Source organism: Pezoporus occidentalis, unplaced genomic scaffold (assembly GCF_034315485.1).
Source record: "Pezoporus occidentalis ecotype Australia unplaced genomic scaffold, CSIRO_AGI_Poc_V1 ctg3, whole genome shotgun sequence".
Taxonomy (NCBI): Eukaryota; Metazoa; Chordata; class Aves; order Psittaciformes; family Psittacidae; genus Pezoporus; species Pezoporus occidentalis.
Genome location: NW_026914940.1, coordinates 21,178,056 through 21,194,078, shown reverse-complemented (window position 1 = coordinate 21,194,078; position 16,023 = coordinate 21,178,056). Strand labels below are relative to the sequence as shown.

General features: G+C 40.6%; 1 protein-coding gene across 8 annotated transcripts in view; it reads left to right on the top strand.

Annotated features, from left to right (window-relative positions):
• Positions 1-481: 481 nt before the first annotated feature.
• VPS13B (vacuolar protein sorting 13 homolog B) overlaps positions 482-16,023 on the top strand; it is a 439,567-nt gene continuing 424,025 nt past the window's right edge. For 5 of the 8 annotated variants that reach the window (XM_062627313.1, XM_062627314.1, XM_062627315.1 and 2 more), the window contains exons 1-3: positions 482-717; positions 1,425-1,602; positions 8,796-8,939. In XM_062627313.1, the coding sequence (XP_062483297.1) occupies positions 1,456-1,602; positions 8,796-8,939 (291 nt within the window). In that variant the 5' untranslated portion in view covers positions 482-717; positions 1,425-1,455. Of the gene's footprint in view, positions 718-992; positions 1,013-1,424; positions 1,603-8,795; positions 8,940-14,095; positions 15,074-16,023 lie in introns of those variants that run through there. The other 3 variants (XM_062627318.1, XM_062627317.1, XM_062627311.1) reach the window with 2 other exon arrangements.

Here is a 16,023-nt window from a genome sequence, read left to right as displayed (position 1 = left end):
ACATATTCAGCTTTGGGAGTGCATAAATTAGAAGGTATTCCTATGTTACTTTCTTCTCAAATGTGGAATGGTGACACTCAGAACCCAAGCTGGTTTGCTTTTGAGTTAAGTTCTGCTCCCGTTCTGAGCGGGTGCCTTATTAAACACAGTGGAAACACACAACATCTTTGCCATCACCATGATTGCCCCAAATTCTCATTGATCAATAGCACACTGTGAAACAAAACCTGGAGCTTCAACACACCCCACGGACTGATGGTGCCACAGGTTGAAAACCAGTCACCCGCCCCGGGCTCCCCTGCGCTGCGATTTACACCTCTGCGGAGGAAGGTGCGGGGCAGCACCACGGGCTCCGCCGCTCACAGGCATGCACCGCGGGACCGCCCCTCCCACCTCCCCAACGGCCCCGGCCCCGGCGGGCAGCGCCTGGCAGATTGCGTCACCTCCGCCGGCTTCACACCCGCTTTCCGGCCCCGGCCCTGTCCCGGTCCTGCCGCCAAACTCTTCCGGCTGAGTCACAAACCCGGGCCCGCGCGGGACTTTCGGTGGCGGACGCTGGGGGAGGGCACAGGCGGCGGGGAACCCGGAAGTGCCCGTGCGGCGGAGCAGGAGCGGGGAAAGGTGGTGTCTGTGCGGGGCTCCCGCGGCCTGATCGGCCCGGTGAGGGCGGAGGCGCGGCGCTTCGGGGCCAGGGCTTCACGCCCCTCGGAGGGGCAGGTAAAGGGGTGCAGAGAAGACGTGGGGCTGGGCTGTGTGTGTGTGAGGGGTGTCCCGAAGGTACGGGCGGGGGTTCCTGGCTTCCTGGGTGTGCCCGGGAGGGGCTGCGGTGGTGGTGGTGCGGGGTGGGGTCCCCTAAGGACACCGGGATGCTGAAAAGGCGGGAGGGTGGCGGGGATTGGTGGTAAGCGCCAATGCATCTTTAGCTTGGGTTGTGAAAGGTGCTGGTTTGCTTAGGGTTAAGGGTGGCAGGAAGATGGCGTTTTTGGAGTGTACACGATGCTCAGGTTATCAGGTCGGTGAGGTGTATCGAAGGGGGTGTTTTAATACGGATTTCTGTCTATTAAAAATGACAGGGTTTGTGTCATTTAAGTTTTATATGAAAGCATGGTAGACTGCTCGACCTCCTTCTCTTTTTGGTTTGGTTAGGTTGACTTTTCTTTTGATAGTGAACAAGCCAGTTTTTAGTTCTAGTATATGTATATGTATAAACTGGAACTTTGTAAATGCAAATAAATGTGCTTTCATTTTGGTATGTATTTTCACCTTTATGTGTAAGTATATGTATCTCTACATATAGGCATACATGTTTACAAAGCAGAGTCTGAAATAAAAATTTTCATCTATTCAATATAACTTTTGCTTTATTGAAAGTTAGGCAGACAGGTTTATGAATAATATCTCATTGTCTTGTTTTTTTTCCTTAGTGCTTGCCCTGTAATACAGAAATCTTCCAGAATGCTGGAGTCCTATGTTACTCCTATTCTAATGAGTTATGTGAATCGCTACATAAAGAATCTGAAGCCTTCAGATCTACAGTTGTCACTCTGGGGAGGAGATGTCGTACTTAGTAAACTTGAATTAAAGCTAGATGTGCTTGAACAGGTATGTTTATAGTAGTTGCACTCTATGTCCTTGATCTAAAAGAAGTTGACTAATTTAGGTTGGTCTGCACAGATAAACGTTCATTCAGTACTTGCTGGCTTTCTTCTTATGCAAGCCCTTTATTTTCCCTGCATGTAGTTATTTTTGCTTTAATTCCATGCCATTTGTTTGGTAATGAATGGTAATTCTTTGCACACCCTGTAAGTTATGGGGTGTGAAAAGAATGGCTTTCTGTGGACATGTTTCCTATTTCGGTAACTATTGTTTTACAGTATGAACATAAACTTAATTGCTTTTCCAGTCATATTTACTAATTGCATATAGTAACTAATACAGAATGTCACAAAGTAGGAGCTCTCTTTAATTGTGCAGATTTGTGTTCTCTGTATTGTTTTATAATTCCAGGTTTCATCATTCCAGTTGTATTTAACTTCAGAGTAACTGAAGGACAGAGTTGATCAGCTGGTTTGTGTGGATTAGATCAGGGGCTCTCGGCCTTTAAAAGACAAGCTTGACCAAGTAAAACACTTGGTACAGAATCTGGAGCCTGCTGTCAATATGAACTGATTAACGCTTAGCGGAGGGACTGTTCCCTTGTGTGCTTACCTGAGTTGACAAGGATTTGGATGTGTGAGACCAATAAAGCTATTTTATGTTGATGTAGTGAGTCTTAGCTGGTGTCCTGTGTCCAGATGTAGTCCAAGTGAAGGAGCTGAGAGAAATGCAGCAAAAAATAATGGGAGATTTGGGCAATATGGCCACTGAAAAAAAAATTAAATAGACAGGTAATGTGTTTTAATTTTGGAATAAAAAAAAAGTGAGACAAGATAGGACAAGAATTACGTGGATGAGACAAGGAATAAATTGCATTTGGAGAGACTTAGATTGGACATAAAGGGAAATTTCCTTGTTTTAATCGGATTATGAGGCATTGGAGAAGACTGAGGAGGCTGCATGGTCTCTACTGGGAGACCTTCTAAAATGTGAAAGAATGTGATCTCTGATCCTGTTCTGGAAGAGGAGACAATCTTACAAGAGATCCTGTCCCGTTTTCTGTGCTTTTGTAAAGAGCCTGATTTGTCTTATATGAAGTACCCGGTGGCCTGTGTATTTTCTATCAAGTTCTTCACTTTATTGGTATGGCTTGTTCATACAGCTGATGTGGATACTAGACTTCAGTTGGTACGATGTGTTCCTCGCATGAATATTTGAAGCCTTTTTTAATGTATATATTAGGAAATCTGAGAAGGGTTGATCAGAAAGGAATTCTGGAGGTTATCCAGTCCAACCACCTCTTCTGAGAAGGGCTCTTACCAGTATTATGTCAGATCAGCTTGAGGTTTTCTCCAGTTGAGTCTTGAAATCTCCTGTATTGGTTGTGAAAACCTCCACTTGTTCTACTGTTATACTGTGTAGAGAGAGGGTTTGTCCAAATAACAAATGGTGACTTGGGTTGGATATATCAAACTTGCTACATTACCAGGTACAGTTAGGATTTTGCTGCTGTCACTTATGTTGTTCCCTCTCAGATAGTTGCAGTTTGCTGGTGGGTGATCTCTTCATCTTTGCCAATTTATCATCTGGGTACCTAAACATCCAGTGCAATCTGTTAATGTCATGGCTCTTGTAGAAGCAAATGTTGCCATAATATACCTTTGCTAATGTTCTATTAGCTTAAATGGGGATGTGAATACGCAATGAATACAAAATTGTTGGGCAGAGAAGAGATTCAGAGCAGCCCTGCGGAGAAGGACTTGGGGTGTTGGTTGATGAGAAAATGAATGTGAGCCGGGAGTGTGCACTCGCAGCCCAGAAAGCCAACTGTATCCAGGGCTGCATCAAAAGGAGCGTGACCAGCAGGGCGAAGGAGGTGATCCTGCCCCTCTACTCTGCTCTTGTGAGACCTCACTTGGAGTATTGTGTGCAGTTCTGGTGTCCTCAGCATAAAAAGGACATGAAACTGTTGGAACAAGTCCAGAGAAGGACCATGAGGATGATCAGGGGAGTGGAGCACCTCCCGTATGAAGACAGGATGAGAAAGTTGGGGCTGTTCAGCCTGGAGAAGAGAAGCTGTGTGGTGACCTCACAGCAGCCTTCCAGTATCTGAAGGGGGCCTATAGGGATGCTGGGGAGGGACTCTTCATTAGGGACTGTAGTGATAGGACAAGGGGTAACGGGTTAAAACTTAAACAGGGGAAGTTTAGACTGGATATAAGGAAGAAGTTCTTTAGTGTCAGGGTGGTGAGGCACTGGAATGGGTTGCCCAGCGAAGCTGTGAATGCTCCACCCCTGGCAGTGTTCAAGTGTTTTTTTTTTTGTGGTAAGGGTGCCTGCTCAGCAAAACTCTTTTTCTGAGTATGTAGTGATACAACATCCCAAGACCTTTGCAGCTGGCAGAGAGCTCCCTTGAAAAGAAAGTCCTTCTGTGTGAATGGATTTGTGATATCCAAAATTAGTTGCCTTAACTGCTCTGGTCTTCTAACATCCTTTCCTGAGCTGTTATCCTAAGCCTGGTTCCCTGCTCCTTATCTGGCATAAGCACAGCCTCAATTTTATGCTTTATACTTTGGATACAAATGCACATACCCTGGATATCTTTGTCTGGAGCCTTAAACATTTTCAGAGAATTCCAGCTTTTCTGGAACTGTAGTGATTATTCGGGTACAGTAGCATAGGTGACAACTACCTGGACAAAGCACCTTATAAAAGGTTTGGGAACAAGTCTGTTCTTTCTCCCCTCACTCCTTGCACTTCAGCTGACGTTCATGTCCAGTTCTGGTGTCTTCAGCATAAGAAGGACATGGAGCAAACAGCAACTCCAGAGGAGGGCCACGAGGATGACTGGGGGGCTGGAGCACCTCTATACAGATAACGGGTGGAGAAAGTTGGGGCTGTTCAGCCTGGAGAAGAGAAGGCTGCGTGGAGACCTCATAGCAGCCTTCCAGTATCTGAAGGGGGCCTATAGGGATGCTGAGGAGGGACTCTTCATTAGGGACTGTAGTGATAGGACAAGGGGTAATGGGTGAAAACTTAAACAGGGGAAGTTTAGATTGGATATAAGGAGGAAGTTCTTTCCTGCAAGGGTGGTGAGGCACTGGAATGCGTTGCCCAGGGAAGTTGTGAATGCTCCACCCCTGGCAGTGTTCAAGGCCAGGTTGGACAGAGCCTTGGGTGACATGGTTTAGTGTGTGGTGTCCCTGCCCATGGCAGGGGGTTTGGAACTAGATGATCCTAAGGTCCTTTCCAACCCTAACTATTCTATGATTCTATATTTCTGTCCTTAATTTGGTAATGGGTTAAAACTTAAACAGGGGAAGTTTAGATTGGATATAAGGAAGAAGTTCTTTTCTGTAAGGGTGGTGAGGCACTGGAATGGGTTGCCCAGGGAGGTTGTGAATGCTCCCTGGCAGTGTTTAGGGCCAGGCTGGACAGAGCCTTGGGTGACATGGTTTAGTGTGCAGTGTCCCTGCCCATGGCAAAGGGTTGGAACTAGATGATCTTAAGGGCCTTCACAACTCATACCAGATTCTATGTTAATACTTCCATGTCATGTTGCATACTTGTGGGTCATCAAACGCTCAGTACTTAGTGAAAGGGGAAAGATTGCACAGAAAAGGAGGACAGAAAGAAATGGTCTTTGATATGTTGTATTATGAGCAAGTTATTAAATCTGGCACACATTTGTTTTGTATTGTCTACTGAAATAGCATAACAAAGATTTGTCTGCATGGCTTTAAGAAAATTTGGCTGTGCAATTAGGATAATGTCAGGCAAATTCCTTTGAGAAAGAACTGTCTTCTAAGTAAGCTGTGCATTTGGTTGTATCACCTCATTTTGAAATAATTCCTGTTTCTGTTTCTTTAACTATCTTACAGTTAACTAGACAAAGATGAGAATATGTTAAATCTATCCAGCAAATAGTGGAAAAATATCTATTCTAGAGTACCTTTTGAAGTAAACTTGTAACTTACACATGTGAACACAAGTCAGGTTATAAATAGATGTTATGGTATTGATGAGCAACATAAAAATTATGTGCCTGCAAGTCTGGAAAGGAATTTATTTCTATTACTGTTAATAGTAATAGCTTGCTGTCTTGATTCATGAAAGCATTGTCTCTTAAATTGGAATGTACTTTTAGAGTCCATATCTTTTTCTGCCTGCCTTCCTCCCTCTCTTCCCCCCAGGCTGCGGGACATAAGGTACTTTTTCATTTATTGTATGACCAGTGTAGCAATGTCTGTACTGAACTGCTCAGTATTTCTATTCAGTGGCTTGACTGAGACTCTGTGGGTTAAAATTTTGTTTGGGTTGACTGTAAGCCTAAGGCTAAAGTTTTAGGAGAGAGGCTTTGAGCTAAAATCCTTCAGTATATTAGTGAATGAGGTGAAGAAAAAAATGCTTTCTTTTTTTTTAAAAAAAAGTGACTACTGCAAACTGTTTTCATGGGGAAGCCTGTAACTCTCATCTTTTGGACTGGGGGCTTGGAATTAGATGTGACTTTCTGTAAGCATGGCTGAGGTAACAGTAAGGAGGTTCCCTGACATGAGACAGATGTGTGGCTTTTTAAATTAGTTAATGAAAACTTAGTAAACCCTGAAACCTAATTCACAAACTGAAAGCTTTACGACAACAAAACGTATAGCTATGGTTTTGTGAGGTGTCTTCTCTGAAGATTTTGTTTGCAGTGAATATATTTCATCTACTATTAGGTCTTGGATGCAAGATGAACTTCTTAGTCATACCAGTAGAAAGGCTAAAGAGGTATCTGTGGAACGGAGAGTGTGTTCCTTAATGTTGCTCCTATTAGGAGCTGTTGTCACTTTGATGGTGCTAGGTATTTGTGGGTAAGAATAGGTGGCTTCTCCTTTGGATGACTAATTAGAGTCAGGATGCTAACCTGTCACAGTTGCAGTGATAGTTATTTCAACTTGGAACTTATGAAAAAATTTTTAGTGGGCTTTGAAAACATGCCACTAAGATTTGAATACAGTTTCAAGATGTCAGGCACATATTAACTAGCTTCACAGAAGGTAGACTTATTATATATGCCCAGTACTAAATGCAAAACGTCCTCAAATTTTGTTATTGTAGAACTTCTATACAGCAGGGGTACGACTGAAGTCAGTGCAGGAAAATAGGCTTTCTGGATCCACTTCTGGATGTTTGTCTAAAATTCCCTACCACCTTACCTGCTTGATCTCAGATTTTCACGGACCTTCTCTATTTAACTTCTACTCATTCACAGGAGTACCGAGTCAGAGCATGCAAGTACCTAGTACCTAAATTGAGCCAAGGTGCTTAAGTCCCAGGTTGTCAGGGAAATTCTGCTGAACAAAGGTTTATGTCCCTGAGTTTACTAAGAAACGGCAGGCTCAATGTGCATCAACAGTGTGCCTTGGTAGCCAAGAGGGCAAACCACATCCTGCAGTCCATCAAACAAAGAATAGCCAGCTGGTCAAAATTGGTGACTGTCCTGCTGTATGTGGTGTTGGTGTGGCCTCACCTTAAGCACTGTATGCAGTTCTGGGCACCACAATTTAAGAAAGATGTGGAGGTCTTTGAATGTGTCCAGAGGAGAGCAACAAAGCTGGTGGAAGCTAAAAGGAATGTCCTGTGAAGAATGGCTAGGGCTTTGGGCTTGTCTAGTTTGGAGAAGAGTAGGCTGAGGGGTGACTTCATTGCTCTCTACAGCTTCCTGAGGACAGTAAGCAGAGATGGAGTTGCTGAGTTCTTTGTATGGTATCCAGTGATATGACCTGTGGGAGTAGTTCAAAGCTGAGCCAGGGGAGGTTCAGTCTTGACCATAGGAAGAATTTCTTAACTGAGAGGGTGGTCAAACACTGGAACAGTCTTCTTAGGGAGGTGGTCAATGTCCCAAGCCTGTCAGTGTTTAAGAGGCATTTGGATAATGCCCTTAATGACATGCTTTAGCTTTTGGTCAGCCCTGAATTGGTCAGGCAGTTGAACTAGATGATTGTTGTAGGTGCCTTCCAACTGAAAATATTCTGTTGTAATGGTGAGAACTATTGCTGAGTACCTGGGAGACTTAGATTCACTTCTTCCTCAACCTGAGAATATTTACACCTGTAGTTCCCAGCATCTAAGGTGAAGACACAAACACCAGGCTATAAGCAACTCCAGTTAAAGACATCTGTTGTTTTTTCCCCATTAAGACTTAAAACCTTTATAGCCAAAAATGTCAGGATAGGAGATCAGGAAGTACATTATCATTGAAGTCTTATCATTAGAATACGTAGTATTGAAAATGCGAACTTAAAATTCTGTAATAATATCAAATATGGTTTATTTATTTTGCACTAAGCACTTATTTCCTTATTCCAAATCTTTATGTCTAGCTCTGGGACCAGGTCTCTAGACTGATCGTTTGTCTGATAGGTGTTAAGCTCGTGATTCCTGGGAGAACCCCTGGATCTACTGGGGGAATTTCAGCACTTTGTATCCAAAGAATTTAAACCTTGGTACCTTGTTTTCTGCTGATTCGCTGCATGCAGCATCAGCTGGGTCACTGGGGCTGTCCTATAGAGGTGTGATCTATGTATTGACTGGGTGGGGCACCAGGCATTTGTTAGGAGTTCTGGGCTGACTTGCACCAGTTTTTAGAGTAGTGTGTTATACACATAGGGCCTTGGTGAGGAGTTATCGAATTTGTGAATGAAAAATTTAATAACTTTGTATTACGGAGCAGTTTGTTGTGAATGTGTTCACAGTAGGCCAATCTTAAGCTCCAATCTCTTATAACTAAAATATTTTTGAAGACATTGACTTGCTGTGGCTTTGTCAATGTTTGTTTAATTCCAAATTTGTGTTCTTCAGAATAATGCAGGTTGTGTATAATTTTAAGTATTTACTTTCACATGGTTCATTTCTTCTTGTCTGTTGAACAGTGACACATTTTGCGATAGCTTCGTGCAGAAGAGGTGCCTTTAAATTGTCTTTGATTATTAAGGACACGATAATCCAAATGTTTCCTTTGACTAGATTAATTGTATGTGTGCAAGTGATTGTAAAGCTAGTTGTCAAGGCCCATGCCTTGACGCTGCTGATGTGGGGAGACAGAATAAATTCTGACTTATGTTTTGTGCTAGAACTGTACTATTTTAAGTTACAAATGTGCCTTGAATTTTGATGTGTTTCAGTAGTTCATTCACCACTCTTTTTGTTGTTGCTAGGAGCTGAAACTACCATTTACCTTTTTAAGCGGGCATATTCATGAACTTCGGATTCATGTGCCATGGACAAAATTGGGATCAGAGCCAGTTGTTATCACCATCAATACAATGGAATGCATCTTGAAATTAAAGGACGGGGCTCAGGTAAGAAATGTGATGAATGCATTTCTAACATTGAGAGGTTGAAAATAATAGCTTCTATGGTCACCTTCTTTAAAGCCACCTGAAGAATCAGGCACGTGAAGGTGCGGTCCCTGCTATTTTTTTAAGAGGCTGATATTGTTCTCATCATGGCTAGTATCTTTGTTTATGCTTATTTTTAATTCTTTATTAGCTGTAGCTGTGTTCTTGCAGATGTAACAGCATGTTAATAGTGCTTTGCTGGATTTTTCTTACGACTTGACAAAAAAAGTATTTCAAGAACAATGTAGTTTCCTGCACACTTCCAACTTCTTCCTCCCAAGGAGCAGTGCTGGTTGCTTGAGACAGCTGTGGGCAGCACCACTGGGCATTTTTCAAAACATGTGGTGTTACTATTAAAGGAGTGCTTTAAAGATCCAGGAGTGAATTCTTTTTTCCCTTCAGAAGTTACAGTATTTGCTTGAATGTACTTAGAAGCTTTCTCACATGAGAGGGTCTCAAAGGGCTTTTTGTTTTGTTGCTTGCAATAATTTGCCATTACACTGTTTTTCACAGGCTCAGGAAAGATTTTCTTCTGACACAATGAAACTGAAATATGCAGTGGCTTGATTTTGTTATATGTCTAACCTAGTTAACAAAAAGTACTTTGGTATTTTAACGTTGCACTTGTTTTTTTTTTTTATTCAGTATGGTGCTTTAACCCTAGAGAGGTTTTGTGGTTGGTTTTTTTTTTTCTTTTTTGTTGTTTTCTTTTTAAAGCCTTGTTCACATTTTAATTTCAACACAGTCCTCCAGCTATATTAAGGATAATGCAAAAGAAAATTCCAGCTTGTGCAAAGCTCTCAAGTGTTTGGTAGGGTGCTTGATGAGCTGTTAACATTTAACATCAATAATTAGACATAAGCCATCAGAAACATTTGAAAACACGTTTCCATTATGTTTAATATTTCTTGTAATATTCTTTTACTGTTACAGAGCTAAAAGGATTTTGTTGCTGGAATAGAAATCTCTAAACCTATGTGTGCCACCCACAAAGCATATACTTGCATCCTGTAGTTCACTCCGTGTGCATGCGTGCACATACACACATGTATGCACAACAACAGCCAAATGCTAAGTACTTTTCTAATGGTAGGTAAGATTTTGAGGCCAGATGTTCCATAAGAAATGTTTTAGAAGCAGCAAATTGCAACTAATTATAGAAGCTGCAGAAGAAGATCTGTAGCCTATGACTTTGTGCAACCCAGAACTAATATTTGATACTGGACCACGCAGATGGCTACTGCTGGAATGATCAGATTTCCTGCTTGCATGGTATTTGAAACTTAAATTTTGTGGTGCATACAGTAAAAGGTCAAGTGTCACAAATGTAAAGCACTCTCAAAACAAGTATTTGTTACAGATGTTTAAGATTCAGAGGCAAGAAGGGATTTTTGAAAATTGCGACTGACATTTGAACAAATTATTCAGTGGTATGTGCATTCAGGAGGCTAAAATTTGAGTCTGTGCCATGGGAGGATTATCTTTGACTAACAAGAATGTAAATGAAAACAGTTTTATGCTGTTTTCTGAGGATATGTTTTTAAAAGTTGACAGCTTTAATTTTATTTCTTAAATTACTATTTGAAAGCTTTTTTATGAAAAGAAAATGTTTAGACAGATTCTTGTATTCTAACTTGAGTGTGACAATGTGCTTGGCCAAAGCCAGTTGTCACAAAAATGTTTGCAATCAGTGAATAAAAAACCTGAGTGAAATAAAATGTATCTGTGGAACATAGTAGTAAAATGAACTTTCAGTGGATTTAGCACCAACTGGAGCTGTTCTGCCAAGAACTTCATATCAGTGAAGAGTGTAATTAGCAAGAAAGTTTAGTTCTCAAAAATTGATTGTCTTGATCCCGTGTTTCCTTCCTGAGGTCAAACTTCTAATAAGCACATGCATAATTTCACCTGAGCAAAAAATAAAGTTTCTGACCTCAATTTAGTGTGATATGTATTCTTTGGAAAGGGGCTATTTCAAAGGTTATTGATTTTGAAGATCTGTGGGGATTCAAATACACAGTGTTGTTAGAAGCTATTGTCAAGTGGACCCTACAGTTTTTTGTAAGCAAAAAAACCTCTCTCCTTTTGTATGTTTTTGAGGAGCTTCAGCCCCCTGGGGAATGCTTTTGTACATCTGTGCTTTTACTCTGATGCTGTGTCATAGTTCAGTTTCAGTGCTAGGTTGGTTGGTTGGTTTTTTGTTGTTTATGCTACTGCAGCATCTCCTTACCTGGAATGAAAGTTTGGAGCAGACAGTAATAGCTCAACTTCTAGTTTTATGCTAATAGTCTCCTTTTCTAAGGAGAAATGTTGTATAACTGATAAGTTCGCCCAGTGATATACAAAATCCATGGTGTAGAATTAGTGATACTGTCAGTGAATTTCAAAGTTTGAGCCTTTCAAAGGTTATTGCTTTTCCCCTTTAAATTCATATGGTGCAGATTGACCAAGATAAGCCAGTGTGTGTTTTGTTCACCTTCCTGATATTATAACTAATGACAAGACTAATCTTCTCTGTGTTCAACCTTGAATTCTGTTGGTTTTAGTTTTGGAACTGATGCAAATCAGGAGATTCAAGGAGAAATTTTTTATCTGTGTTACTGCTTCACTTCTGTGTCCTTGTCTTTAATCAGGACAAAGCGCATCAGGAGTATGCTGATGCATATGAAAATGGAAACTTTCCCTACCCCAAGGATAACTAATTATGGAATCGTGGAAAACTGTTAGATACAAGTGCTCATGGGCACAGGGAAGCCGAATAGTTGTTTGGATCAGCATACAGACAATTAAGCACTGTTCTTTTTATAAGATACTACAAAGAAAGTTTTGACGGAGTGTAATATCTTTGTGGAAACAGTGGAAAACAGCTCACAGTCATCATGACTGTCAGAATAGCAGACATATTCTTATCTGACAGTCAGTAGAGACTGCCATCAAAGAATGCTAAAAGTAGAAATTGATCGTAACTGGGAAATGATTAAGATGGTAGATAGGGTATGCAGGACAGGTTATGAAGGACTTTGAAAGTACAGACAGAAAGCTTGTATTTGAAGGTATAGTTATATGAAGTTTTTGGTTTAGGTGGTAAAGCTAGCTCTAGGTCTGAGGCAGTGCTTTGCTGTTTTTCTCCTTCTCACCTGGGTTGTAAAAGTTTGGTTGAATGTGGCTGTATGGACAAGCAGTGCTCTTTATCCCTTTTGAGTATATATGTATGCTGTTCAGTGACAGCAAAAATAAACTTGAAGTCAGAGGACCAACTCTGAGTTTGTAGCAGCCCACCATTCTACTTTTCATCTGCTGATGTAGAAGATCAAGGTCTTCATTTGTGAAATATTTTCATTACTTATTTCCATAGTGTTATCTTTAATTCAGTAAATCTGATACTGAGTTTTAATACTTGTATGTGAAATTTAAGGTGAAGGTTGTATCGAGAGCTGTCCTACACGAAGCAAACTATGTGATCACTAGTGTTGAGTTATGATCTCAGGTTAATGATGAAGTTAATACAAAATTCATCATGTAGCAGCCAGCTCATGTTGCTTTTATTTGTGTTTTAATAGCTTAATATAGCAAAGGGGATTTCATCCATTTTCTGTGTGTGTGCATACAAATAAGTGTATGTAAGTAATAAGAACAGTTTTGCATATTATTTTAAATGGAAAAAATCCTATATGTAAATTGGACTTTAAGTAGTTGAATCTTTTCCAAAGGTTTAGGAAGTTTTGGCAGAGCCTTTGGTTGGATTTTATGCCATTTTCTGTCAAGAACTCTAGTCTGAAGAGTTCTTCTCACATCAAACTGTTCATAGAAAACATGTGTTTTAGGTAGGAGATTTTCTTTCAAGGATATTATCTTTCTAAGGGAGAAATACCATGTCCTACAAATCTCTTGCAAAAATATTTAGTAAACTTACTCTTTCAGTAGAGGCAGCAGTAAGTGCACCTGCTAGAAGAGGGCTCAGAGCATTTGGTTCACACACTTGTTTTTGAATATCCAGTGTTTTCATGTGAGTGGCTGAAGAGGAGACACTGAACAGCTTTGCTTACAGATGGATTAATATTCATATGTTCTAACTGGGCAAGCAAGAGTGACCATGTAATTTACCTCTATTTTTTTCTTCTAAGCACGTTCATATGAAAAGACTTTAAAAGCAAGGTATATGACATTGTAAATTGCAGTAATTCTGCTGCCAAAAGAAGAAATTGCCTTTGCTGTGAATTTGTTCAGATGCCTGTGAGCACGTTTCTTAATACTCTAGCTGTACAAGTCAGTCCACTGCCATAGCATTGCCTCAACCTGAATAGCTGGCTTGCTTACCTAAGTCCCTGTTACATTTTAGTAATTTCGGGTGCTTTTCTGACCACACAAACTGTAGATGACCAGGCACGACAGGGAATGTAGGAGTGCCCGCTGCGACTGAACTTTGTGGTTGTTGTAACATTCCCCCGGTTTATCATGACAGTACACATGTACATGGAAGATGGAAACAAGATATGTTTTCCTTTCTTTCTGCCAGCTTGTCTTCTAAGCAGTTTCCAACTGGCTGAAAATTAAATGCTTGTTAGAAAGATTTAAAACTTGATAGTTTCAGTCCTTGAAATACTTAGGCCTGCAAATGTCAACATTATACATCTCTAAAAAGAGAGGCCAAGTACACTATGTCAGGCATATTTTCTGTGGAACCGGGTTCAGGAACAGAAAAGCAGTCAAAAATATAGTTTGGGCTATATTCTTGCTAAGGAGGTTGGATTTTTGAATGCAGTTCAAGAAGGATATTGTCAAAACTATTAGTGGTTGGACTAGATGATCTTAAAGGTCCTTTCCAACCTAAATGTTCTATGATTCTAAAATCAGCCTGGTTGTTATCTCAAAATGCATTGAGATTGTATAATAGCAATGATTTTTAATAGGTTGTGGGTTTGTTTGTTTGTGTTTTTTTTATGTTCAAATGGATGCACTTTGCAAATTGCAAGTGTAATGAACAGAATACAAGGCAAGGGTATGGCTCTGTGCTAGTGCTGGTGTTGCAAGATAAGGAAGCTGCCGGGAGCTATGTGTAGAGTTACAGTTTTCCCTTCAGTGCCTGTAGCAGTTGGAGCAGTAGTATCTAGTGAGTAAATGTTGCCTTTTCTCAGCTTGCCTGTTGCTTTCTGAACAAGACCTTACCTGTGTACCTCTTCATGCTGTAGTTCAGATAAAATTTGTGCTTTTGAAAAAATCCGGCTGTCTGGTTTTACTGTGCTTTGGCCTCTGTCGTGGGTTGGTCTTGGAACTAATGAGCTGGATCCCTCTTGGATGAAACTTGAAGGAAAATGTATTCTAGGAGCATGGTAATGTGCTCCAGCAGTTAACTGAAATTAATAAGAGCAATTGCCTTGTGCAAGTTTTTAATAGAATCAATGTTCTGTGATCACCAGCCATGGTGTAGTCTCAGATTAGGGGCATGGTGAATCCTACTAGACCAGCTGTGGGTCTTTTCAGATGTTGTACTGTCTGACTTGGTTCATAAAATCTCTCTAACCCACACTTAGTGCCTACTTCTCTGCTCTTTATAGTTAGCTTGTCTGTGCCATTAGTAATCTCACAAAACATCTACTTAACTGACATGGTGCAAACACCACTTCTTTTATTTTCCTCTCTTCTCCTTTATGAAAACACACCCCCTAGCATCTTCCGAGACTAGTAAAAGTGTATGTTCCTCGTATCCAGGGGTTGAGGAAAAAGGTAAGAAAGCAGAATCTAAGCTTCCAGAATGATAGATTTTTATCACTCTCAATTTTTATAATGATTTTAGTGGCAAATGTTCTGCAAACAGTCTGTACTTGCTCCCTCAGAATGTAATTTCTCTTAAACTAGAAGAAAACTAACTGTGGTAGTCAAGCAGGTCCTGTTTTGCAGGCAAGTACCAGCACTTGATATTTATGTATTTGGCATGGACAGGAGATGGCAAATTAATATTCATATCCTACTTCCAGCAGTGTCTGGAAGTCTGTGTATAGAGCAGAACCTTCTGGTATGAGATCACTTGTCAAGAAAACTTCAGAGTTAATTGGAAGAATTTTAGGCAGGTGAGGATGCAGTGATTAACAAGGAAGGTAATGGATACTGGCACAACTAAGCAGTGCAGCTGCACTTCAGACTGTCATCATGAAATTTCTTTCTTAGGCATGAACAAGTGAAGTCCTGATGTCCTTCATATTGACAGACATCAAAGTATAGTCTCATTACTGTCCATAGACACCTCATAAGTGGTGCCACTCTTTGTTTTGTGCTCATGTGTGCTGTGGGAATCTGACTCAAGTGCTGGTAGAGAGCAAAATATTTCTGCTTTTCACATTTTGGAAGTATAGCTCTAAAAATCCTGTTTTTATTGCTGCCTCTCTTCTCTGAATTGGCTCTTTCTAAACTGATAGTTTGCTTCAGTTTCCAGAAATGATCAAAAGACAGTCTTCGCAATGCAGTGCTAGTACTCTAAAGCTAATTTGACATGTATAGATTATCTTAAGTTGCTATACTGGTGGAGGACCACTGTTTAAAAACAAGTTTCTTCCGGAAGTAAAAATGTCAACTGCTGGGGTTTTGAAGTTCAAGACCTCAAATTCCGTAGGTGCCTTGTGATTTGTGGTGCTTTATATCTTTTGATATACTCATACAGTTGGTTTGATAGACGTATGGACTAGGTTTCCTGTCATCTGTTCTAAATTGCATTTTTTGTTTTCTAAAATTTAAATCTTCAGAATTAAAGATTATTTGGTTTTTAGTACTATTAAGGTATATTGGCTTTGACTAATTGCCTTTTTAAGATGTCTGTTGTGTGTTAGGAAATGTGGCCTACGCAAAGAGGAAAGAACACTTCTGAAGTTTTAAACAACCCATTACCCTCAAAAAATTAGTCTGCTTGTCCTTTAAAATTAAGGACAGAATCATAGAATAGTTAGGGTTGGAAAGGACCTTAGGATCATCTAGTTCCAAACCCCCTGCCATGGGCAGGGACACCACACACTAAACCATGTCACCCAAGGCTCTGTCCAACCTGGCCTTGAAC